At 50.5% G+C, this 27197-nt stretch overlaps 1 protein-coding gene across 1 annotated transcript in view; it reads right to left on the bottom strand.

Moving 5' to 3' along the window:
- The window catches only part of SMG1 (SMG1 nonsense mediated mRNA decay associated PI3K related kinase), a 468962-nt gene that overhangs the window by 113626 nt on the left and 328139 nt on the right, over positions 1 to 27197 (bottom strand). The window contains exons 40-44 of the mRNA XM_075319739.1: positions 7981 to 8227; positions 7670 to 7899; positions 6913 to 7161; positions 5464 to 5602; positions 5271 to 5380 (exon numbers count right to left, since the gene is read on the bottom strand). Of these exons, the coding sequence (XP_075175854.1) occupies positions 5271 to 5380; positions 5464 to 5602; positions 6913 to 7161; positions 7670 to 7899; positions 7981 to 8227 (975 nt within the window). The remainder of the gene's footprint in view (positions 1 to 5270; positions 5381 to 5463; positions 5603 to 6912; positions 7162 to 7669; positions 7900 to 7980; positions 8228 to 27197) is intronic.

Consider the following 27197-nt stretch of genomic DNA (forward strand, 5'->3'; position numbering starts at 1 on the left):
TATGGCAACGCATGCGTCATCTACCTGGTCATAGCACGCCGATTGGTGGACATACATTTAAATACTGACGTTTACCGCCTTTATACTGCCCCTGGACGAAGGTGTGTTGCCGAAACACGTGTAGGGCGTCTTGTTTTTTGCTGGGTATTATCCACTATTATATCTTTAATATATCAGGTAATAATATCATTGATTTCCCTATAATGTTAATGCGATCACTGTCAGCCTGACCAGATTGTTATCTGCAATGTTTGAGTCAGCGTGATTCTTTCTCTGCTGTGACTGCTTAATGATGCCGTGGAGTGCTGGGCTGCGATAGTGTTGTTGCTGGATATATGCAGGGACCTGCAATGTTTTACGGGTCAGCTTAATTCCTCTGCTGTGACTGCTAAACAATGCCCTGTTACTGGACTGGATAATTGCGTCACTCCATACAATTGGAAACCTGATTTTACAACATGATAACATCAGACTTATAGGACTCTCATTAACCCTTGAATCACATAATCTCTACACATAATAATGGATGCATGTCCCTAGCTAACCCTCCTGTGGGGTTAAATACAATTGTCGGGTTGGTGTAGCCACCTGATTTAAACCCTTCACACATATCCAGGAGATAAATTCACAGTTCAGTAATCTTAAACATCTGCTATAATTGTGGGCTAACACTGATTCTCTAACAACATCGGCACCTTCTTCATATTGTATATTAGGAACACAATAGTTTCCCTACTAGCAGAGTGATCAATGACAGCTGGAGGAAAACTACAACCTTTAATCCACAATTCTATGCAGCTATAACTGAAAAACTTAGCCCGTGGTGCTGTGTCAATTATATTGCAGAGATGTATATATTATTGGGTTTTCTTATGTCCTAATATAACATACTGGATTTATAAGGTGGTTGTATTCAATCCTTGATTTTTATAATGTCAAAATATTAAATAGTGGGTTATGCTGGTAATTGCAAACCGTTATGACTATAGTGGATGTTGGATTGATGCAACCACCTGTTTTGATCCCCTAGCATGTGTCCGGCAGCAGTGTCTTTATTTTAGCGCTGAACCTAATTCTAACAAATGTGCGGTTCTCCTATGTCTGCTGACTGTGCTGCTGATTTCAGCAACGTCTGCAGCCTACTATGATACAACTTATGTACAGATACGATTTTATACTCATACAATATTGCAGGATGTATTAATATCATGGCATAGTATATTTGATTAAAGTATATCATTAGGTATCTGGTATAAAGGTTGGAGGCTGCATAATACTATTTGGACAACTGGTCTTTGTCATACTTTATATGTTACAATATTTTGGAAAGCCGATGATTGTTCATTAATAATTATAGGTGGATTTGCCCAGTTTGAATTTTGTTTTTATGGTGTTTTTTACCTGCACCTGATAAAATAAATTTTGCACACTAATGGACTGTTTGATCGCCTCTTTTTCCTCTTTTTCTTGCTATATTTCTAATTGTAGGTATTTGCTAATATTCTTATTATTTACCTGCTACATATTAGGATAAGTTTCCCATCCAAGCAACAGCGCTCCTCTCAGGAAAAGCCTATCTGGGCGAGACCGTAATTCTTAATCTATGATTCCAAACCGCTCAACCTCTAGGTGCCTCCATTACCTCAAAATGTACTCAACTTCAGACCAAAATCTTTACATCTCAGAAAAGCCACATAGAACATGCCAGAAACCAGCACAGGGAGTATGATACTGATGACAGCAATCGTATGACATTCTGCACAATTTGTGCTCTGGGAGGAGTTCAGTAACTCGGATCAACACCACATGGTTGAATAATTTTCTTTGCTTTTGTAGAGACAAGTGTACGGGAATCGAGAGGACTTCCACCAATTCTCATCCGTTAGTGTAGGAATTGGGTCTTGAAATTCTGACACTCCGTAAAAATGTATAAAGTGCTGACACTCTACCTTGCCAAACTTTTTTTAATATATAGATTTAACATGTACACAAGAAATAAAAAGGTTATTTCTCTGTCGTTTCATGGGGACACAGGAACCCTGGGTGCACACTGCTTAGTGTCACACAGGAGGCAGACACAGGCCCTCCCTGCATCGATCTGCTGACCCCTCCTCTGGGCATATTGCTGCTCGGTGCCACTTTCTGATTCCCGCTTAAAGTCTCGTTTTTCTAGAGATTGTGTTTGACAGGTCCAGGAAAAAGTTTAAAGTTCAAAAAGACAAAATCACTGCTCTTTAACTCGCAATCCATTCCCTCAATCATCCCTCCTTTGTTTTTGCATTAACATCCTGGGCCAGATGGTGGCGGCCATGGGGGCAATGCTCTTTGCTCAGTTCCGCACCAAGACCCTTCAGCATGCTCTCTTCTCTCATTAGGACAGGTGTTATGATTCAGGGACCGAGGAGGATCAAAAAATGCGGAAACCCAAAAGGTAACAGAGTGGCTGGAACGTAAAAGGACTGCAGACCTAATCCTGACACGCAACTAGAAGTAGCGGTGAGACAAGCCTACGATGACCTAGTCGTCTCGACACAGCCGGAGAACTAAATATCCTTACAGATAGAGATATAAGAAAGCTAATCTGCCTCAGAGCAATCCCCAAAGATATAGATAGCCTCCCACATGTAAAGACTACGGTGATATAGGAAAACGCAATACAAAGCTAGAAAAAACAGATTCAGCAAAGGTGAGGCCCAAACTATCTTTATAGGAAAGGATAGGAAAGAGCAACTGTCTGCAGCTGTAAAAACCCTAATAATTACAAGCACGACTGATATGGACAAACCTTGAGGCCACACGACCTCTTCCCCACTGTATCAGCACTCAGATGTTACTGGGATCCAAAAACACTAATATAGATGACGGACTGAATTAATACCAAGCATGACAAACACATTGCAGAATCATGGAGCTAAGTATACAGACACTCCCAGCAGGGAATGATCCCATTCCACCAAAACTCCACACAGACAAAATAGGAATCAAGCATTAGTATCAAAGCAGAAAAAACAACAAGAAAGTGGAAACAATAAGCAGAAGCACAATACCACTTATCTGAGAGGAGTTCTGGTAGTGAGCAGGCTTGATTTCAGAAAGTACGTAACACACAGGATATCCATTGAGCATCGGCAAGTAACAGGAGGAAACTGCTCATATAGTCCAATCAGAAATGCCTGATTACCAGTCCTCCACAGGTGTGTGGCTTCCATTCCACAAATCAACTGCACCGCCAGCACTGACCACAAGATAGAGCCCTAAACTGGAATATGTATTCACAACAGACAGGTGTCTTCTTAGGCTACTTTCACACATCCGGCTTGAGCCCTGCGGCTCAATCCGGCTGTGCAAGCTATGCAACGGATGTGGTGAAAACACCGCATCCTTTGCATAAGTTTTTCCCATGCGGCCCGCCCGGTTTTTGCCGCTTGCGGCATGCTACTGAGCATGCGCAGTGGCAAAAACCGCATGCGGCGGCCGAATGCGGTATTTGCCGCATCGCGCCGCATCCGGCCGCCATAGGCATGCATTGAGAGATGCGCCGCGATGCGGTTTTTTTTGCCGCACGAAAAAACGTGCCAGGCAACGTTCCATCCGACCGCCGCATCGGCTAAATCTGCTGCATGCGGCAAAAACCGGATGGAACGCAAGGCCATGCGGCACAATGCGGCACTAATTAAAGTCTATGCAGGAAAATCGCAACCGGCAGCAAAAAAAAACGGTTGCGATTTTCCTGCAAAGTGCCGGATTGTGCCGCAGAAGAAAAACCGGAGGTGTGAAAGTACCCTTACTGGATCATTCAGTCCTTCTCTTCCTGTGCGAGGCTATCCCTGACTTGATGGTGGTACTCCTCCTTCATTAGTCTTGACCGCTCTTTTTTCCCCCGATTATTGGCTGATTATGATAATGCTAGTGTTCTCTGTGGGAAATGGTCTTCCAAGGCACTATTTGAATTGCAAAGCCTTCACGATCCTGAAGCTCAGGGTCATTTGTCTGTCCCTTCTCCATTAGCAATAAGTTCTACCCAGCTGGATTCATTTCGACAAGGCTACCAGCGTGGCATTACATCAACCAAAAGTGCGGAACGCAAAGTTGTCTAGCCAAGACATCTCTCTCAGATGATTATCTTGGCAGAATGCAGATTTCCAGCAATCTCAGTGGTCTACATACCCACAACAAACAACTAGGCATCGGATTTCCCAAGCCAAAAAGGGCTGTGGAAAGGTGGTCTCTTCACATGGATATCTTCCTACAGATTTGTCAGCAGTGGGGCACTCCAGATATCCACCTGATGAGGTCTTAATTGCTCCTGAAAAAGCACTTAAAAGATGCTAAAAAGAATGAACATATACAGTGCAGTGTGAACGACTTATTGTGCATACGTTCAGTCTTTTCTAGCTTCTTTTAAATGCTTCAGGCTTCAAAAGCCGTGAAGTGGCTTAAAGGGAACAAGTCACCAGATTTGGAGCCTATAAGCTGCGGCCACCACCAACGGGGTTATTATATATAGCATTCTAACATACTGTATATAAGAGCCCAGGCCGCTGTGTAGAGCGTAAAAAAATCACTTTATAATACTTACCTAAATGGTCGGTGCGGTGCAGATGGGTGTCTGTTCTCCGGGTACGGCGCCTCCTCTTTCGGCCATCTTTGTCCTCATTCTTTTGAAGCCACGGTGCATGACGTGTCCTACGTCATCCACACTAGCCAGCATTGAGGTTCTACGCAGGCGCACTTTGATCTGCCCTGAGAATGGCAGATCAAAAGTATTGTAGTGCGCATGAGCGGGACCTTAATGCCCGCCAGTGTGCATGACGTAGGATACATCAGGCACCCAAGTTTCAGAAGGAGGACAAAGATGGCCGAAACAGGAGGTGCCACACCCGGAGAACGGAGACACCCATCTGCACCACACCGACCATTTATAGTACTTACCTAAAGTGATTTTTATGTTCTACATAGTGGCCTAGGCTCGTATATACAGTATGTTAGAATGCTGTATATAAGAGCTTACTGGTGGTGGCAACAGCTTATAGTCGCCAAATCTGATGACAGGTTCCCTTTAAAGAAGTGACCAGTCCACTCTTCACGCGACTTCACTTGGAAGATAGTAATATAATCTATTTTCAAAAATAAAAACGCAGCCGAATGAAAAACCCCCCCAAAAAAAAAGACACATCAGAGAGCAAAAGATATTAACTTCTCCTGAAGTCTTCCTTGGGTAAACTCAGTGAGAACCTAAGCATCTAAAATACATCATATGCATTTGTTACCTGTTCACACGACAGTCTGAAGACTCCCTCCACTCCAGTTACTCCCAGCGCACTCTGAATGTTCTGGGTCATCCGGAAAGGGACTTTCTCAGGAACACGGAGGCTTTTTCCTACAGAATTGAATGTGGCACATATTGCTAACTATGTTAAGTTACAAATACGACCTATAAAAAAGTGGAAATACACTGCTCACCTTTCTCAAAGCAAACATTGTAGTCAATGTGCACCACCTCTCCACTGGTCATATCAATGAGCACATTATCCAGGTGTCTGTCACCAAGACCGATGATGTAACCAACCATTGACATTACAGCAGTTGATCTGGCGTAGGACTAAAAAAAGGAAAAAAAAAAAGAAGAATTAAAGATTAAAAGTAATGGTTTCTAATATTACAATATTCTTGTGAGAAACGCAATACATTTTCCCAATGGTGAAGCCACTGGTGGAAAACAATTAGGCTGGGGCCACATGGGGGACTACTGCGATCCTCGCATGACACTCGGCTCACGCTAGCAGTACAGCAGAGCCGAGTGTCATGCGCGTGTCCCTGCGACTGAGGTCCGATCGGACCTCGGCTGCGGGGGGGATGGGCCGGCACTGAGGAGGGGTGGGCCAGTGCTGCGGAGGGGAGGACCAGCGCTGCAGAGGGGAGGGATTTATCTCTCTCTCTCCTCCGTTGCCGGCTATTGCCAATCTCGCCCTGCACACACGGTACACCGGTGTACTGCGAGTGCAGTGTGATTGTTCTCTCGCCCCATAGACTTGAATGGGTGCAAGAGAAACAATGATCGCATTACACCCGCAGCATGCTTCGATTGTTTTCTCGGTCAGATTAGGGCTGCGAAAACAATCTTTCATGTGCGCTGAGTCACATAGGCTAATATTGGTCAGAGTGGAATGCGATGTTTTATCGCTTTTCACTCGCACTGATTTTCATAGTGTCTGTCTTAGGGGTGCTTCATACATAGCGAGATCGCTACCGAAATCGCTGCTACGTCACGGTTTTGGTGACGCAACAGTGACCTCATTAGCGATCTCGCTGTGTGTGACACTGAGCAGCGATCTGGCCCCTGCTGTGAGATCGCTGCTCGTTACACACAGCCCTGGTTCGTTTTCTTCAAAGGCGCTCTCCCGCTGTGCAGCACACATCGCTGTGTGTGACAGCGAGAGAGCAACGAAATGAAGCGAGCAGGGAGCAGGAGACGGCATCTGGCAGCTGCGGTAAGCTGTAACCAGGGTAAACATCGGGTAACCAAGGGAAGCCCTTTCCCTGGTTACCCGATATTTACCTTCGTTACCAGCCTCTGCCGCTCTCGCTGCCAGTGCCGGCTCCTGCTCTCTGCACATGTAGCTAGGAGAGCAAGGAGCCAGCGCTAAGCAGTGTGCGCGGCTCCCTGCACATGTAGCGACGTTATGATCGCTGCTGCGTCGCGGTGTTTGACAGCTAAGCAGCGATCATAACAGTGACTTACAGGGTCGCTGTTACGTCACAGAAAATGGTGACGTAACAGCGACGTCGTTGTCGCTATGTGTGAACCCAGCCTTAGTCTAATGAAATCAGAGGCATGCACAAGATTTGTAGCACTGGATGACATTTCAGACTTCACCCCAAACAGAATAGATTCAGGACTCCTCTTCCTACCTGAGTAACTCTCCACCACTCATCAGGAGTGGCGCAGGAGCACCACAGCTCTTTCGCCAGAAGGTTTGGAGGGGTCGATTCCATTAATTCTTCTAGCACAGACTTCATCACATTAATAGGCCAGTCTCGCCGGGACACATCCAGGCTCAATCCAACCGCCTTTAGAGCGGGGCTGATTTTACTGTAATAGAGCTCGCTGGGACGAGGAACCATAGCCGGGTTCTGGGGAGTTTGGTATGAATCTTGGGCCTGGAATACAGCAAGACAATATTTAATCTATACAAAATGACAGTAAGACATTAACCAACCGATATGACACATACACCAAACACGCCCCTGTATTAAGTGATGAAAATGAATGTCCTAAAGGGGTTGTCGGCTACTTGAATACTATATTCCCAAATGTAAACTATGTGCCTATTTGTCTTAGAGGTATCTTGTCCTTTGTTTGTGACCCTATATAAACTGCTCATATGTTCTAATAATGAATTCTCAGCGTACACATACTAAGCTGTGTGCTGTATTGATTTCCCGAGCGCTCGTAAAACAAATTATTAATTTTGAGGTCAAAAGGCATAGAAAGAGTGTATATCGCTCACAGAGCAAAGGATAAGAGATTGCCAGGCAATGTAGGTTCACGTCTTATGGCGAAAAATTCTTCTGACATAAGGCAGCACATTTTGTAATAATCGCCACCTAATAACCCTGTAACTGGAACTTCAGTAATGATTAGTGTGAGATCTAGTCAATAAACTACCTTTTGTGCTTGTAATGCAGCCTCCCTCTGCTGCCATCTTTTATAGAGACCAAATAGCGGCGTGGCGCCATCTACCCACTGTATAAGACCCGACCGGGTGCCAAGGGGTGTGACAGAGTAATGACGGGCACGGAAGTGAGGAGACTCTTGACCATTAATGGTGGCAAACATGGTGTTCACAATGGACAGAAACTGCATGATCCTTTCGTCAAGATGCAAATCCTCCAAACCTGAAACAAGACAAAGAGGCGAGATCAGCAGACCAAATAACGATATGAAGGCAAAATATGTAGGTCAGAATAAAGACTCACCTTTAAAGAGATAAGGGTAATTTTTCCCATCAGAGCCAAGGAATATAAACTTCTTAGGCTTTGTTTTAGTAGGCAGGATGGTGATGGAGCTGCCCACACTATGAATAGTGATAGTATCCCGATCAGACACTTCTCCTGGGAGGGCGATCTCCGTGCTGGTCATCGAAGCTAAACAAGGGCTGATTTCTTCCAGCCGTAACAAGTAGCTGGCCCGCTTCTGTGCTCTTTGCTGCAAGCTCAACATGATCTAGAAAAGAAACAAGAAATAAGCAAAGAATATTAGGTTGACTTACAAGATAGAACGCAGGGTTACAAATTGAGAAGACAACAGGCGAGCTCATCCTAATATTCACAAATCTGGAATTAAGTCACAACACCACACAATATGTAATCAATTGCTCACCAAACTCTAGATAATAATTCACTACATTACATGATGTATAATTTATATGGAACTGATCCGCAAAGCAACTGGAAAGACAACTATGTCAAAGTTCTCAAAATGTCTAAAAAAGCAAGAGAGGAACTGAATGGATGGACAAAAGTGACACAGAACATTGCAGGTGGCTGCCAAAAACAAAACACAGGGTGTCAAAAGTGTACAGACTGTGTATACAAGCTTATTTGATATGAATGTAAAAGGGCTCTCTTTGGGAAATCCCTACCTACTGCAAGAGTCTCTTGATAACGAACAGATCACAAAGTGACTCACTCCTGCCATTGTCAATTTTCAGGCCATCAGCCTCTCCAGAGTCACAGCCTCTATGCTAAGCCATGTCTGTCAGTGCACCATTGGATGAGAAGACCTTCTCTTTCAGGGTAACTTTTTCAGCATCAAGCTGCACTTTGTCCTGCTTCAGTCACCATTTCAATAAATACAGTCGGTAAAGCTGATCAACTATATGACACAGAGCCTGACTTGGAGTCACGCAGGTTTCTCAGGACGTGTCTTCAAACTAGCTGTATATATCTACATTAGGCCTCTTTCACATGTCAGTGTTTCATCAGTATTTGGATGCCAAAACCAGGAGTGTCTCCAAAACACAGAACAGCTGTCAGTCTTACAATTATAGTTCTTCTCAGTAAGTTCCACTCCTGGTTTTGGAACGACAGCCTCACTAGACAGCCTCTAACTAGACAGCCTCTAACTAGACAGCCCCTAACTAGACAGCCCCTAACTAGACAGCCCCTAACTAGACAGCCCCTAACTAGACAGCCCCTAACTAGACAGCCCCTAACTAGACAGCCCCTAACTAGACAGCCCCTAACTAGACAGCCTAACTAGACAGCCTAACTAGACAGCCTAACTAGACAGCCTAACTAGACAGCCTAACTAGACAGCCTAACTAGACAGCCTAACTAGACAGCCTAACTAGACAGCCTAACTAGACACGGACGTGTGAAAGAGGCTTCTGACGGGTAAGTACAACATGTGGTTATGCCAACAGCCTAATCTGTTGCTGTTCATGGTTCCATTTAAAAGTTTCCTTTTTGGAGGGTCACTGTCTCAAGTTGCATTTTGGCCTGTTCTTGTCCCCAGGTGAGGTTGGTACCTAGGTACTAATAGTTACAGATTATTTTTGCACTCCTGCTAGTTTATTCAATAGCCTACTGGAGCAAACACTTTTTTCCTACCTTGTCCCTATACATTTGGTGTCATTCAAAGTGAAAATAATTTTATGGTAAGTATAAAAATTAAATTTTTTGTGGAAGACATCAATTTATCTGGGAAATTCTATTAAAGGGAACCCGTCACCAGATTTAGCGACTAAGTTGTGGCCACCATCAGCCCATGAGCCCTTACATTATATCAGAATGCTGTATATATGTAAGAGCCCAGGCCACTCTCTATAACATAAAAACCACTTGCATCATACTCAGCTAGGGGCCGGTCCAGTCTGATGGGTGTCGCTGATCTCCGGTCTGGCGCCTCCTCTCTGTGGCGTCTGCAATGCTGGCCGGCGTTGCGGTCCTGCAAAGGTGAACTTTGATCTGCCCTGCTCAGGGCAGATCAAAGTACTGTAGGGTGCATGCGCGGATGGTCTTTAACCTTTCCTCGTGCCTCTGTATTACAGTTCTTTGATCTGCCCTCAAAAGGGCAGATCAAAGTGCACCCGTGCAGGACTGCAATGCTGGACAGTGTGGACGATGACGACTGACACGTCATTCACAATGGGCTGGGTAGAAGGAGGACGGCAGTCGCAGCAGAGGCGGCACCGGAGAGCAGCGACACCCATCGAACCGGACCGCCCTATCTGTGAGTATTATAAAAGTGTTATTTTATGTTATACAGCACAACTTGGGCTCTTATATACAGAATTCTAGAATGCTGTATATAAGAGCCCACTGGTGGTGGCCGCAGCTTATAGTCTCCAAATCTGATGACAGATTCCCTTTATCCCAGTCTAAAGGATTCAGAACTGTAAATATAACCAGGTAAGGGCGATGCCGCACCATTATTGTCCTATCTCAAAGAAAGGGAATTTTGTTTACTTACCGTAAATTCCTTTTCTTCTAGCTCCTATTGGGAGACCCAGACAATTGGGTGTATAGCTTCTGGCTCTGGAGGCCACACAAAGTATTACACTTTTAAAAAAGTGTAACCCCTCCCCTCTGCCTATACACCCTCCCGTGGACCACGGGCTCCTCAGTTTTGGTGCAAAAGCAGGAAGGAGAAAACTTATAAATTGGTCTAGGGTAAATTCAATCCGAAGGATGTTCGGAGAACTGAAGACCATGAACCCAAAGAACAAATCAACATCAACAACATGTGTACACAAAAGAACAACCAGCCCGAAGGGCACAGGGGTGGGTGCTGGGTCTCCCAATAGGAGCTAGAAGAAAAGGAATTTACGGTAAGTAAACAAAGAAGGGAATTTTGTTACTTACCGTAAATTCCTTTTCTTCTAGCTCCTATTGGGAGACCCAGACGATTGGGTGTATAGTACTGCCTCCGGAGGCCACACAAAGCATTACACTAAAAAGTGTAAGGCCCCTCCCCTTCTGGCTATACACCCCCAGTGGGATCACTGGCTCACCAGTTTTAGTGCAAAAGCAAGAAGGAAGAAAGCCAATAACTGGTTTAAACAAATTCACTCCGAAGTAACATCGGAGAACTGAAAACCATTCAACATGAACAACATGTGTACCCGAAAAACAACCAAAAATCCCGAAGGACAACAGGGCGGGTGCTGGGTCTCCCAATAGGAGCTAGAAGAAAAGGAATTTACGGTAAGTAACAAAATTCACTTCTTCTTCGGCGCTCCATTGGGAGACCCAGACGATTGGGACGTCCAAAAGCTGTCCCTGGGTGGGTAAAGAAATACCTCATGTTAGAGCTGCAAAGACAGCCCTCCCCTACGGGGAGGCAACTGCCGCCTGCAGGACTCTTCTACCTAGGCTGGCGTCCGCCGAAGCATAGGTATGCACCTGATAATGTTTGGTGAAAGTGTGCAGACTCGACCAGGTAGCTGCCTGGCACACCTGTTGAGCCGTAGCCTGGTGTCGTAATGCCCAGGACGCACCCACGGCTCTGGTAGAATGGGCCTTCAGCCCTGATGGAACCGGAAGCCCCGCAGAACGGTAGGCTTCAAGAATTGGTTCCTTGATCCATCGAGCCAGGGTGGATTTTGCAGCCTGCGATCCCTTGCGCTGACCAGTGACAAGGACAAAGAGTGCATCCGAGCGGCGCAGGGGCGCCGTGCGGGAATGTAGATTTTGGGTGCTCTACACCAGATCCAACAATGCAAAGCCATTACATATCGATGAAATGGATAAAAGGAAGGTAAGGAGATATCCTGATTGTGATAAAAAGGGGATACCACCTTAGGGAGAAACTCTGGGATCGGACGCAGCACTACCTTATCTTGGTGAACACCAGGAAGGGAGCTTTGGATGACCGCGCTGCTAGTTCGGACACTCTCCGAAGAGACGTGACCGCTACCAGAAAGGCCACTTTCTGTGAAAGTCGAGAAAGTGAAAACATCCCTCAGAGGCTCGAAGGGCGGCTCCTGGAGAGCAATTAATACCCTGTGCAGATCCCATGGGTCTAACGGCCTCTTGTACGGAGGGACAATGTGATAACCCCCCTGCAGGAACGTGCGTACCTGAGGAAGTCGTACTAGGCGCTTCTGAAAGAATACCGACAGCGCTGCGACTTGTCCTATAAGGGAGCCGAGCGACAAACCTTTTCCCAATCCAGATGCAGGAAGGGAGGAAAAAGGAGACAATGCAAATGGCCAGGGAGACACTCCCGAAGCAGAGCACCAAGATAAGAATAACTTCCACGTCTTGTGGTAGATCTTGGCAGACGTCGGCTTCCTAGCCCGTCTCCTGGTGGCAATGACGTCTTGAGATAATCCTGAAGACGCTAGGATCTCGGACTCGATGGCCATACAGTCAGGATCGGGGCCGTAGAATTCAGTGGAAAAAACGGCCCTTGGGACAGTAAGTCTGGCCGGTCTGAGAGTGCCCACGGTTGGCCGACCGTGAGATGCCACAGATCCGGGAACCACGACCTCCTCGGCCAGTCTGGGACGACGAGGATGGCGTGGCGGCAAGCGGAGCTGAGCTTGCGTAGCACTCTGGGCAACAGTGCCAGAGGTGGAAACACATAGGGTAGCTGGAACTGCGACCAATCCTGAACTAGGGCGCCTGCCGCCAGAGCTCTCTGCTCGTAAGACCGCGCCATGAAAATCGGGACCTTGTTGTTGTGCCGAGACGCCATTAGGTCGACGTCCGGCATCCCCCAGCTGCTACAGATTTCCTGACACCATTCTGGGTGCAGAGGCCATTCCCCTGCGTCCATGCCCAGGCGACTGAGGAAGTCTGCTTCCCAATGTTCTACGCCCGGGATGTGAACTGCGGATATGGTGGATGCTCTGTCCCCCACCCACGTCAGAATCCGCCGGATTGCCTGGTAGGCTTGGCGATGCGTGTTCCGCCTTGGTGGGCGACGTCTGCCACCGCTGTGGAATTGTCCGACTGAATTCGGATCCGTTTTCCTTCCAGCCACTGCTGGAAGGCTTGCAGGGCAAGATACACTGCCCAGATTTCCAGAACATTGATCTGAAGGATGGACTCCTCTGAAGAGAGTCCTTGACCGTCTGAGAAGGGAAACGTTCCTGTCTAGGGACGTCGACACCCCAACCCATTGGCAAAGCATGTCCCATGAAGTGGACGCAGATGAAACTGCGCGAAAGTGACTGCCTCTGCATGAGGCGTCTTAAGGGGTGTGACTGGCCTTGAAGGAGAGACTGCACCCCCGTCTGTAGTGAACGCTGCTTGTCCAGCGGAAGCTTCACTATCGCTGAGGGAGTGTGAAACTCCATGCCCAGATATGTCAGCGATTGGGTCGGTGCCCGATGTAACCTTGAAAAGTTGATGATCCACCCGAAACTCTGGAGAGTCTCCAGCGCCCCGTTCAGGCTGTGTTGGCATGCCTCTTGAGAGGGTGCCTTGACAAGTGGATCGTCCCAGTAAGGATCACAGAATGACCGTGAGAGTGCAGGACTGCTCCCACTGCTGCCCTGAACTTGGTGAAAACCCGTAGGGCTGTCGCCAGACCGAAGGGCAGGGCTACGCACTGAAGATGCTCGTCTTCAATAACGAAACGTAGCAAACGCTGGTGCTCTGGAGCAATCGGCACGTGGAGATAAGCATCCTGATATCTATTGATGCTAGGAAATCTCCTTGAGACATTGAGGCAATGACGGAGCGGAGGGTTACGTCCGGAACCGCCTGGCCTTCACGTGCTTGGTGAGCAGGTCCAGAACAGAACGGAAAGAGCCACCCTTTTTTGGCACCCCAATCAGATTGGAGGAAAAAACCGTGTCTTGTTCCTGAAGAGGAACAGGGATTACCACTCCTTCTGCCTGCAGAAGAGCATCGGCTCGGTGGGGGGGGGGGGAAGTTCTGAAGAATCGAGCCGGAGGACGAGAACAGAGCTCTATCCTGTACACGTGAGACACAATGTCTCTCACCCACCGGTCTGTGACCTGCGGCAGCTAAATGTCGCCAAGCGGGAGAGTCTGCCACCAACCGCGGATGCGGAGAGAGAGAGCTGAAGTCATGAGGAGACCGCCTCGGTAGCGGTTCCTCCTGCAGCCTTCCTTGGGCGTGATTGAGCCCGGCCGGAATTTGAGCCCCTCTGAGCCTTTTGAGCCCTTTTGGACGAGGACAATTGGGACCTGCCCGAGCCTGGGAAGGACCGAAACCTCGACTGTCCCCCCAGGACAGCATTACTAGGGTAAGTCGCAATGCAGACATTGCGAGGTTAAGGACACCACCTGCGGCACAGATGTACATGTGCTCAAGACCAGCTGCGCAAGACCAGCTGAAATAGCTTAGAGTGCCCATACGGCTGCGAATGCCGGAGCAACCGACACGCTGATAGCTTCACAGACAGATTTCAACCAGAGGTCCATCTGTCTGTCAGTGGCATCTTTAAGTGACGTCCCATCTCCACTGCAACTATGGATCTAGCCGCAAGCCTGGAGATTGGGGGATCCACCTTTGGACCCTGGGTCCAGCGCTTTACCACGTCAGGGGGAAGGGATAACGTGTATCCTTAATACGTTTGGAGAAAACGCTTATCTGGTAAGCGTGGTGTTTCTGAACTGCTTCTCTGAAGTCAGCGTGGCCAGAAAAGTACTCAATATACGCATGAGATACTGAAAAAGGATTTCTCCTGCTGTAAAGCTGACTCCTCCACTGGGGGAGCTGAGGGAGCAATATCCAACATTCCATTGATGGACGCTATAAGATCATTCACTATGGCGTCACCATCCGGTGTATCCGGATTGAGAGCGGTGTCAGGACCAAAGCCCTGATCAGCTACGTCTGCCTCATCATACAGAGAGTCCTCCCGCTGGGACCTTGACCAGTGATGAAGCCGAGTGCCGCACCCAGCGAGCTAGCTTAGGCTGTCTGGGACTGCCGTCCGTGTCAGAGCCTTCACCCTGGAATGTCTGGGACCCCCCCGGAGCTCTGATTATGTTCCAAATGAGGGTGGCCAGGGAGCATTAATCAAGATTGCCCATGGCCTGTCTGGACTGCAAAGTCTCTATCCCATGACAATCTATCAGCCGAAACTGCAACTCCGTCCCTGTCCCTGGACAGGGTTCACAGGTGGTTCCTTTGGCCACCTCTAGTAGAGACCCCGGCTGACCAAGTGCTACAGGGGTGCATTGCACACAATGGGGGTCAGTGGAACCTGCCGGTGGAACAGTATCACATGCAGGAAAAGCAGCATAGAAAAGCCTGTGTTGCTTTTTTGCTGCTGTATTCTAGCCATCTATGCAATGTATAGCATACAAGCATAAACACTTCAGCACATGCAATACAAGCAGCAAAGAAAGCCTGTGCCTTGGCACCCTTGCTTTTTTGCTGCTGTTGTCCAGCCATCTAGGAGAATATAGCCAAGAGTAGCGACCGTACAGTGCAATGTATAGCATACAAGCATAAGTACAAATGAACACTTCAGCACATGCAATACAAGCAGCCTATAAAGCCCGTGCCTTGGCACCTATGCTTTTTTGCTGCTGTTGTCCAGCCCTCTAGGAGAATATAGCCAAGAGTAGCGACAGTACAGTGCAATGTATAGCATACAAGCATAAGTACAAATGAACACTTCAGCACATGCAATACAAGCAGCCTAGAAAAACTGTGCCTTAGCACCCTTGCTTTTTAGCTGCTGTTATCTCGCCATCTAGGAGGGCATATAGCCAAAGATAGCGACCGTACAGTGCAGTGTATAGCATACAAGCATAAAATACAAATGGACACTTCGGTATTTAGTGGGGTCAGCACTTCAGGTGCTGCTTACCGCCCGCCTATAACGCGGGTGTGTGGTCGCCAGAGCCCTGTGAGTGGTTGCCCAGAGCATGTCTCCGTTCCCCAGCTCGGACTGCGTGCAGGAATGGCTGCCGGCGTCCTTCTCCAGCTCGTGTGACGAGGGGCGGGCCGTGGGCGAGCCCCAGACAAGAGCGGGAAACTGGCGTCCCACTGTGTCCAGTGAAGGGGGCTGGAGAATGCAAAGCAGACTCCAGCCCTCGGCGCTGACTGTCTGTACAGCGTCCCGCCTCACCCCTGACTGGCAGGGCTGGAGGCGGGAACGAAACGAAAACTAGGCCGCAAAGCCGGGGACTCGAGTAATAAGCGCGGCCGTCCATGTGCACGGCCAGCGCGGAAGTCCCCGGCGCACCACAAGTCCCAGCCGCGCCACAATGTAAAAAACACCCAGCAGCGGCCGGCGCGGCAGTTCCCAATACATAAAGTCACTCAGCAAAGCTGTAGTGAATAATAGCACGAGCGCTCCGCGCTGTTGCCCCCGGCGCACTAACACTCCCAGCAATGCTGGTGTGTGTGTGCGCGATGTGTACGGGGACACAGAGTACCTTAATGTAGCAGGGCCTGTCCCTGACGATACTCAGCTCCATATCCAGCAGGTTCTCTGGGTCTGTGGATGGAGCCCGGTCTCAGTGCCTGGAGACCTGTAAGATCCCACTTCGCCCAGAGCCCTGAGGGGGGATGGGGAAGGAAAACAGCATGTGGGCTCCAGCCTCCGTACCCGCAATGGGTACCTCAACCTTAACAAACACCCGACAAAAGTGGGGTGAGAAGGGAGCATGCTGGGGGCCCTAGTATGGGCCCTCTTTTCTTCCATCCGACATAGTCAGCAGCTGCTGCTGACTAAACAGTGGAGCTATGCGTGGATGTCTGACCTCCTTCGCACAAAGCAGAAAACTGGTGAGCCAGTGATCCCACTGGGGGTGTATAGCCAGAAGGGGAGGGGCCTTACACTTTTTAGTGTAATGCTTTGTGTGGCCTCCGGAGGCAGTACTATACACCCAATCGTCTGGGTCTCCCAATGGAGCGCCGAAGAAATTCACTTTTGCTTTGTCGCTCCATTGGGAGACCCAGACAATTGGGACGTCCAAGAGCAGTCCCTGGGTGGGTAAAAGAATACCTCAATAAAAAGAGCCGAAAACGGCCCCCTCTTACAGGTGGGCAACCGCCGCCTGGAGGACTCGCCTACCTAGACTGGCGTCTGCCGAAGCATAGGTATGCACTTGATAGTGCTTCGTGAAATTGTGCAGACTAGACCACGTAGCTGCCTGACACACCTGTTGAGCCGTCGCCCGGTGCCGCAATGCCCAGGACGCACCTACGGCTCTGGTAGAATGGGCTTTCAACCCTGAAGGAAGTGGAAGCCCAGAAGAACGGTAGGCCTCGAGAATCGGTTCCTTGATCCACCGAGCCAAGGTTGACTTGGAGGCCTGAGAGCCCTTACGCTGGCCAGCGACAAGGACAAAGAGCGCGTCCGAACGGCGCAGGGGCGCCGTTCGAGACACGTAGAACCGGAGTGCTCTTACTAGATCGAAAGAGTGCAAATCCTTTTCACACTGGTGGATAGGATTAGGGCAAAAAGAAGGCAAGGAGATATCCTGATTTAGATGAAAAGGGGATACCACCTTAGGGAGAAATTCCGGGACAGGACGCAGAACCACCTTATCCTGGTGGAAAACCAGGAAGGAGGCTTTGCATGACAACGCTGCAAGCTCAGACACTCTCTGAAGTGATGTGACTGCCACCAGGAAGGCCACCTTCTGAGAAAGACGGGAGAGAGAGACATCCCGCAGCGGCTCAAAAGGCGGCTTTTGAAGAGCCGTCAGAACCCTGTTAAGGTCCCAAGGTTCCAACGGACGTTTGTAAGGTGGAACCATGTGGCAAACCCCCTGCAGGAACGTGCGGACCTGCGGAAGCCTGGCTAGACGCTTTTGAAAAAACACGGAGAGGGCCGACACTTGGCCCTTGAGAGAGCCGAGGGACAAACCCTTGTCCATTCCAGATTGTAGGAATGAAAGGAATGTGGGTAAGGCAAACAGCCATGGAGGAAAACCGTTATCAGAGCACCAGGATAAGAAGATTTGCCAAGACCTGTAATAGATCTTGGCGGACGTTGGCTTCCTGGCTTGTCTCATGGTGGCAATGACATCCTGAGATAACCCTGAAGACGCTAGGAGCCAGGACTCAATGGCCACACAGTCAGGTTGAGGGCCACAGAATTCAGATGGAAAAACGGCCCTTGTGACAGCAAGTCTGGGCGGTCTGGAAGTGCCCACGGTTGACCCACCGTGAGATGCCACAGATCCGGATACCACGACCGCCTCGGCCAGTCTGGAGCGACGAGAATGGCGCGACGGCAGTCGGACCGGATCTTGCGTAGTACCCTGGGCAGCATTGCCAGAGTGGGAAACACACATGGCAGTCGAAACTGCGACCAATCCTGGACCAGAGCGTCCGCTGCCAGAGCTCTGTGATCCTGAGACCGTGCCATGAAGGCCGGGACCTTGTTGTTGTGTCGTGACGCCATGAGATCGACGTCCGGCGTTCCCCAGCGGCGACAGATCTCTCGAAACACATCTGGGTGAAGAGACCATTCCACCGCGTCCATGCCCTGACGACTGAGAAAATCTGCTTCCCAGTTTTCTACGCCCGGGATGTGAACTGCGGAGATGGTGGAGCCTGTGACTTCCACCCACTGCAGAATCCGCCGGACTTCCTGGAAGGCTTGACGACTGCGAGTGCCGCCTTGGTGGTTGATGTAGGCGACGGCAGTGGCGTTGTCCGACTGGATTCGGATCTGCCTGCCCTCCAGCCACCGATGGAAAGCAAATAGGGCTAGATATACTGCCCTTATCTCCAGGATATTGATCTGAAGGGACGATTCTATTGGAGTCCAGGTTCCTTGAGCCCTGTGGTGGAGAAAAACCGCTCCCCAACCTGACAGACTCGCGTCCGTGGTGACCACGGCCCAGGTTGGGGGTAGGAAGGATTTTCCCCGAGACAGAGATGTGGGTAGGAGCCACCACTGAAGTGATGTTTTGGTTGCAAGGGAAAGAGAGATGTTCTTGTCGAGGGAAGCCGAACTCTTGTCCCATTTGCGGAGAATATCCCATTGGAGTGGCCGTAGATGGAATTGCGCGAAGGGCACTGCCTCTATAGCTGCAACCATCTTCCCCAGGAAGTGCATGAGGCGCCTTAAGGGGTGTGACTGACTCCGAAGAAGTGACTGCACCCCCGCCTGCAGAGAAAGCTGTTTGTCCCGCGGTAGCTTGACTAACGCTGGCTGGGTATGAAACTCCATCCCGAGGTAAGTCAGTGATTGGGTCGGCGTCAACTTGGATTTCGGGAAATTGATGATCCACCCGAACTGCTGGAGAGTCGCCAGAGTGACGGTAAGACTGTGTTGACAAGCCACCCGAGAAGGGGCCCTGACTAGGAGATCGTCCAAGTAGGGGATCACCGAGTGGCCCTGAGAGTGCAGGATCGCCACGACGGATGCCATGACTTTGGTGAAAACTCGTGGTGCTGTCGCCAGGCTGAAGGGCAATGCGACGAACTGGAGGTGTTCGTCGCCGATGGCGAAACGCAGGAAACGTTGATGTTCGGGTGCGATCGGCACATGGAGATAAGCATCCTTGATGTCGATCGATGCTAGGAAGTCTCCTTGTGACATCGAGGCGATGACCGAGCGGAGAGATTCCATCCGAAACCATCTGGTTCTCACATGTCTGTTGAGCAGCTTGAGGTACAGAACGGGACGAAATGACCCGTCCTTTTTTGGCACCACGAACAAGTTGGAGTAAAATCCGCGACCACGTTCCTGAAGGGGAACGGGAATCACCACTCCTAACTTTAGAGCGTCCACTGCCTGAAAAAGTGCGTCGGCCTGTGCGGGGAGTGGGGAGGTTCTGAAGAAACGAGCCGTAGGTCGAGAGCTGAACTCTATTCTGTAATCGTGAGACAGAATGTCTCTCACCCATCGGTCTTGGACGTGAGGCCACCAGGCGTCGCCAAAGCGGGAGAGCCTGCCACCGACCGAGGATGTGGCTAGATGAGGCCGAGAGTCATGAGGAGGCAGTCTTGGAGGCAGTGCCTCCTGCGGCCTTTTGTGGGCGTGACTTGGACCGCCACGCATAGGAGTTCCTCTGGCCTTTCTCCGGCCTGTTGGACGAAGAGGATTGGGGCTTGGCGGAGGGACGAAAGGACCGAAACCTCGATTGGAATTTTTTCTGCTGAGGTCTCTTAGGTTTGGACTGGGGTAAGGAGGAGTCCTTTCCCGAGGATTCCTTAGTAATCTCATCCAACCGTTCGCCAAACAAACGTTCGCCAGAAAAAGGCAAACCAGTTAAGAACCTTTTGGAAGCAGAGTCTGCTTTCCATTCGCGCAGCCACATGGCCCTGCGGACTGCCACGGAGTTAGCGGATGCTACAGCCGTACGGCTAGCGGAGTCCAGGACGGCGTTCATGGCGTAGGACGAAAATGCTGATGCCTGAGAGGTCAAGGAAGAAACATGCGGAGCAGAATTCCGCGTGACAGCATTAATCTCAGTCAGACATGCGGAGATTGCTTGTGGAGCACACACGGCCGCAAAGGCCGGGGCGAAAGACGCGCCCGTGGCCTCATAAATAGACTTCACCAAGAGCTCTGTCTGTCAGTGGCATCCTTCAGGGATGAGCCATCGGCAACAGACACAACGGACCTAGCCGCCAATCTAGAGACTGGAGGATCCACCTTGGGAGAGTGTGCCCAGCCCTTAACGACTTCAGGTGGAAAGGGATAACGCGTGTCAGTGTGCCGTTTCCCAAAGCGCTTGTCCGGGACCGCTCTGGGCTTCTGGACAGCGTCCCTGAAGTTAGAGTGATCAAAATACGTATTGCGCGTACGTTTGGGGAATCGAAATTGGTGTTTCTCCTGCTGAGAAGCCGACTCTTCTACAGGAGGAGGTGGTGGTGAGAGATCCAGCACCTGGTTGATGGACGAGATAAGATCATTTACTAAGGCGTCCCCCTCAGGAGTATCCAGGTTAAGGGCGAAGTCAGGGTCAGAGCCCTGAGGTCCCACGTCCGCCTCGTCTTCCTGAGAGTCCTCAAACTGGGATCCAGAGCAGCGTGAGGAGGCCGGGGAAGAATCCCAGCGAGGCCGCTTAGCAGGTCTGGGGCTGCGATCCGGGCAGGATTCCTCCGCCTGAGACCTAGAGGCTATCCTGGGGGCGCGCTGCGGCGCGGACCGAGAAGGGCCTGGAGGAGACAAACTAACAGGGGCTGGGGCCTGTGAAGAGCCCGGTCTAGACTGCAATGCCTCAAGGAGCTTAGATGACCATTTGTCCATAGACTGTGCAATGGACTGAGAAAGTGACAGAGTTTCTCAGCGAAAGAGGCCAACAATGGTGACTCTGTCCCTGCAGCCTGTTCAGTGGGAGCAGGGGGATCTACATGAGCTGAGGGGCCCACAAGTGCCCTAGGCTCCGGCTGAGCAAGCGTGGCAGGAGTCGAGCATTGATCACAGTGAGGGTAGGTGGATCCCGCAGGCAACATAGCCCCACAAGAGGTACAGGCCGCGAAAAAGACCTGTGCCTTAGTAGCTTTGCTCCTTGTGGACGACATGCTGTTGTCTCCTAGGAGAGTGACCACTGAGGGTATATGGGAAAAGGGTATACAGCCTTTCCGAACAGACATATATATCTATTATATATATATATATATATATAAAACTATCTATATATACACATCTACATATGTCCCGGCACCCTAGGGGAACCAGCACCGGGTGACCGGTGTGGCTTACCAGCCGCTAACAAGCGGAGTGTGTCCTCCAGATTCCCTGTCGTGGATCCCCCGGAGCTGCAGAGCCTTGCTGCTGAGTAGCATCCACCGGCAGAATTGTAAAAATGGCCGCCGGAGCTCTCAGGGGGGGAGAGGAGCCGGGGGCGGCGCCAGCAGAGAGCGGGAATCTGGAGTCCCCAAAGTGGTCAATGAGGGGGGAGGGAGACATGCAAGATGCTCCAGCCCTCAAGGCCGACGTCATGTCGGTAATCACGCCCTTACCCCTGACAGGCAGGCTCGGGGGCGTGATTTTTCGGACTAGGCCGCGGCGAAGCCGGGGACTAAATTTAAGGCCGCGCCCGACAAGCAGGCACGGTCGGCGCGGAAGTCCGCCGAAAAGACAACGGACGGAACTACCGTGGCTTCCGGGGAGAAGGTGTGACCCCTGTACAGTCCCCACATGAGGATACAGAGTACCTTCAAGTTGCAGGGCCCGGTCCCTGGGGGTGAAGAAGCTCCGGTCCGGCAGGTTACACCAGGGGCTGCGGATGGAGCACGGTCCAGCACATGGATGACCGCATAGGATCCCACTTCTCCTAGAGCCGCATAAGGGATGGTGAAGGAGACGGCATGTGGCTCCAGCCTCCGTACCCGCAATGGGTACCTCAACCTTAACAACACCGCCGACATAGTGGGGTGAGAAGGGAACATGCCGGGGGCCCCATCGGGGTCCACTTTTCTTCCATCCGACATAACTAAGTATAAGAATGCATGAGTGGATGTGTGCCTCCTTCCACACAAAGCATAAAACTGAGGAGCCCGTGGTCCACGGGAGGGTGTATAGGCAGAGGGGAGGGGTTACACTTTTTAAAGTGTAATACTTTGTGTGGCCTCCAGAGGCAGAAGCTATACACCCAATTGTCTGGGTCTCCCAATGGAGCGACAAAGAAGAAGGGAATTTTGTTTACTTACCATAAATTCCTTTTCTTCTAGCTCCTATTGGGAGACCCAGACAATTGGGTGTATAGCTACTGCCTCCGGAGGCCACACAAAGTATTACACTTTAAAAAGTGTAACCCCTCCCCTCTGCCTATGCACCCCCCCGTGCATCACGGGCTCCTCAGTTTTGGTGCAAAAGCAGGAAGGAGGAAACTTATAAATTGGTCTAAGGTAAATTCAATCCGAAGGATGTTCGGAGAACTGAAAACCATGAACCAAAAGAACAATTCAACATGAACAACATGTGTACACAAAAGAACAACCAGCCCGAAGGGAACAGGGGCGGGTGCTGGGTCTCCCAATAGGAGCTAGAAGAAAAGGAATTTACGGTAAGTAACAAAATTCCCTTCTTCTTCGGCGCTCTATTGGGAGACCCAGACGATTGGGACGTCCAAAAGCTGTCCCTGGGTGGGTAAAGAATACCTCATGTTAGAGCCGCAAGACAGCCCTCCCCTATAGGGAGGCAACTGCCGCCTGCAGGACTCTTCTACCTAGGCTGGCGTCCGCCGAAGCATAGGTATGCACCTGATAATGTTTGGTGAAAGTGTGCAGACTCGACCAGGTAGCTGCCTGGCACACCTGTTGAGCCGTAGCCTGGTGTCGCAATGCCCAGGACGCACCCACGGCTCTGGTAGAATGGGCCTTCAGCCCTGATGGAACCGGAAGCCCAGCAGAACGGTAGGCTTCAAGAATTGGTTCTTTGATCCATCGAGCCAGGGTGGCCTTAGAAGCCTGCGACCCTTTGCGCTTACCAGCGACAAGGACAAAGAGTGCATCCGAACGGCGCAAGGGCGCCGTGCGGGAAATGTAGATTCTGAGTGCTCTCACCAGATCTAACAAATGTAAATCCTTCTCATACCGATGAACTGCATGAGGACAAAACGAAGGCAAAGAGATATCCTGATTAAGATGAAAAGAGGATACCACCTTCGGGAGAAACTCCTGAATGGGGCGCAGCACTACCTTGTCCTGGTGGAAGACCAGGAAGGGAGCCTTGGATGATAGCGCTGCCAGCTCAGACACTCTCCGAAGAGATGTGATCGCTACCAGAAAAGCCACTTTCTGTGATAGTCTAGAAAGTGAAACCTCCGTCAGAGGCTCGAAGGGCGGCTTCTGGAGGGCAACTAGTACCCTGTTCAGATCCCATGGATCTAACGGCCGCTTGTACGGGGGTACGATATGGCAAACCCCCTGTAGGAACGTGCGCACCTTAGGAAGGCGTGCCAAACGCCTCTGAAAAAAGACTGATAGCGCCGAGACTTGCCCTTTAAGGGAGCCGAGCGACAAACCTTTTTCTAACCCAGATTGCAGGAAAGAAAGAAAGGTAGGCAATGCAAAAGGCCAGGGAGACACTCCCTGAGCAGAGCACCAGGATAAGAATATCCTCCACGTTCTGTGGTAGATCTTAGCGGACGTGGGCTTCCTAGCCTGTCTCATGGTGGCAACGACCCCTTGGGATAATCCTGAAGACCCTAGGATCCAGGACTCAATGGCCACACAGTCAGGTTCAGGGCCGCAGAATTCCGATGGAAAAACGGCCCTTGTGACAGTAAGTCTGGTCGGTCTGGTAGTGCCGACGGTTGGCCGACCGTGAGATGCCACAGATCCGGATACCACGCCCTCCTTGGCCAGTCTGGGGCGACGAGTATGACGCGGCTGCAGTCGGATCTGATTTTGCGTAGCACTCTGGGCAAGAGTGCCAGAGGTGGAAACACATAAGGGAGCCGGAACTGCGACCAATCTTGCACTAAGGCGTCTGCCGCCAGAGCTCTGTGATCGCGAGACCGTGCTATGAAGGTTGGGACCTTGTTGTTGTGCCTGGACGCCATTAGGTCGACGTCCGGCCTTCCCCAGCGGCTACAGATTTCCTGAAACACGTCCGGGTGAAGGGACCATTCCCCTGCGTCCATGCCCTGGCGGCTGAGGAAGTCTGCTTCCCAGTTTTCTACGCCGGGGATGTGAACTGCGGATACGGTGGATGCTCTGTCCTCCACCCACATCAGAATCCGCCGGACTTCCTGGAAGGCTTGCCGACTGCGTGTCCCGCCTTGGTGATTGATGTATGCCACCGCTGTGGAGTTGTCCGACTGAATTCGGATCTGCTTTCCTTCCAGCCACTGCTGGAAGGCTAGTAGGGCAAGATACACTGCTCTGATTTCCAGAACATGGATCTGAAGGGTGGACTCCTGCTGAGTCCACGTACCCTGAGCCCTGTGGTGGAGAAAAACTGCTCCCCACCCTGACAGACACGCGTCTGTCGTGACTACCGCCCAAGACGGTGGTAGGAAGGATCTTCCCTGTGATAATGAGGTGGGAAGAAGCCACCATTGCAGAGAGTCCTTCTGTGAAAGGGATACTTTCCTGTTCAGGGATGTTGACTTCCCGTCCCATTGGCGGAGACTGTCCAAATAAAGAGGACGCAGATGAAACTGCGCAAACGGAACCGCCTCCATTGCCGCCACCATCTTCCCGAGGAAGTGCATGAGGCGTCTTAAGGAGTGCGACTGACCTTGACGGAGAGTCTGCACCCCTCTGTAGTGACCGCTGCTTGTCCAGCGGAAGTTTCACTAGCGCTGAGAGGGTATGAAACTCCATGCCCAGATACGTTAGTGATTGGGTCGGTGACAGGTTTGACTTTGAGAAGTCGATGATCCACCCGAACGTCTGGAGAGTCTCCAGCGCAACATTCAGGCTGAATTGGCATGCCTCTTGAGAGGGTGCCTTGACAAGTAGATCGTCCAAGTAAGGGATCACAGAGTGTCCCTGTGAGTGCAAGACTGCTACCACTGCCGCCATGACCTTGGTGAACACCCGTGGGGCTGTCGCCAGACCGAATGGCAGAGCTACGAACTGAAGATGGTCGTCTCCCATCACGAAACGTAGAAAACATTGGTGCTCTGTAGCAATCGGCACGTGGAGATAAGCATCTTTGATGTCTATTGATGCTAGGAAATAACCTTGAGACATTGAGGCAATGACGGAGCGGAGGGTTTCATCCGGAACCGCCTGGCCTCCACGTGCTTTTTGAGCAGTTTTAGGTCCAGAACGGAACGGAAAGAGCCATCATTTTTTGGCACCACAACCAGATTGGAGGAAAACCGTGTCTTGTTCCTGAAGAGGAACAGGGATTACCACTCCTTCTGCCTGCAGAAGAGCATCGGCTCGGTGGGGAGGTGGGGACGTTCTGAAGAATCGAGTCGGAGGACGAGAACAGAACTCTGTCCTGTGCCCGTGGGCACAATGTCCCTCACCCACCGGTCTGTGACCTGTGGCAGCTAAATGTCGCCAAAGGCGAGCGAGTCTGCCATCAACCGCGGATGCGGAGAGATGAGAGAGCTGAGAGTCATGAGGAGACCGCCGTGGTAGCGGTTCCTCCGGCTGCCTTCCTTGGGCGTGATTGAGCCCCCGGAAGCTGAGCCCCTCTGAGGCTTTTCAGCTCTTTTGGACGAGGACAATTGGGACCTGCCCGAGCTTGGGAAGGACCGAAACCTCGACTGTCCTTCCAGGACAGCATTAATAGGGTAAGTCGCAATGCAGACATTGCGAGGTTACGGACGCCCCTGCGGCACAAATGTACATATGCTCAAGACCAGCTGTGCAAGAACAGCTGAAAAGCTTAGGGTGCCCATACGGCTGTAAATGCCGGAGCAACCGACACGCCGATAGCCTCATAGACAGATTTCAACCAGAGTCCATCTGTCTGGCATCTTTAAGTGAAGTCCCATCTCCACTGCAACTATAGCTCTAGCCGCAAGCCTGGAGATTGGAGAATCCACCTTTGGACCCTGGGTCCCGCGCTTGACCCCGTCAGGGGGAAAAGGATAACGTGTATCCTTAATACGTTTGGAGAAAACGCTTATCTGGTAAGCGTGGTGTTCCTGGACTGCTTCTCTGAAGTCAGCGTGGCCAGAAAAATACTCAATATACGTTTGAGCTACTGAAATGGGACTTCTCCTGCTGTGAAGCTGACTCCTCCGCTGGGGGAGCTGAGGGAGAAATATCCAACATACGATTGATGGACGCTATAGGATCATTCCTTATGGCGTCACCATCCGGTGTATCCGGATTGAGAGCGTTGACAGGATCAAAGTCCTGATGAGCTACGTCTGATAGAGACCCCGGCTGACCAAGTGCTCCAGGGGAGCATTGCACACAATGGGGTTCAGTGCCGTGGAACAGTATCACATGCAGTAAAAACAGCATCGAAAGCCTGTGTTGCTTATATGCTGCTGCCGACTAGCCATCTAGGATATAGAGCCAAGAATGGCGACCGTACAATGTAATGTATAGCATACAAGCATAAAGTACAAATGAACACTGCAGCACATGCAATACAAGCAGCATCGAAAGCCTGTGCCTTAGCACCTTTGCTTTTCTGCTGCTGTAGACTAGCCATCTAGGGGAATATGGCCCAGAATATCGACCATACAGTGCAATGTATAGCATACAAGCATAAGTACAAATGAACACTGCAACCCCTGCAATACAAGCAGCATAGAAAAAACCTGTGCCTCAGCACCCTTGCTTTTCTGCTGCTGTAGTCTAGTCATTCTAGGCGAAAATAGCCCAGACTAGCGACCGTACAGTTCAGTGTATAGCATACAAGC

The sequence above is a fragment of the Anomaloglossus baeobatrachus genome, chromosome 7 (assembly GCF_048569485.1).
Source record: "Anomaloglossus baeobatrachus isolate aAnoBae1 chromosome 7, aAnoBae1.hap1, whole genome shotgun sequence".
NCBI lineage: Eukaryota > Metazoa > Chordata > Amphibia > Anura > Aromobatidae > Anomaloglossus > Anomaloglossus baeobatrachus.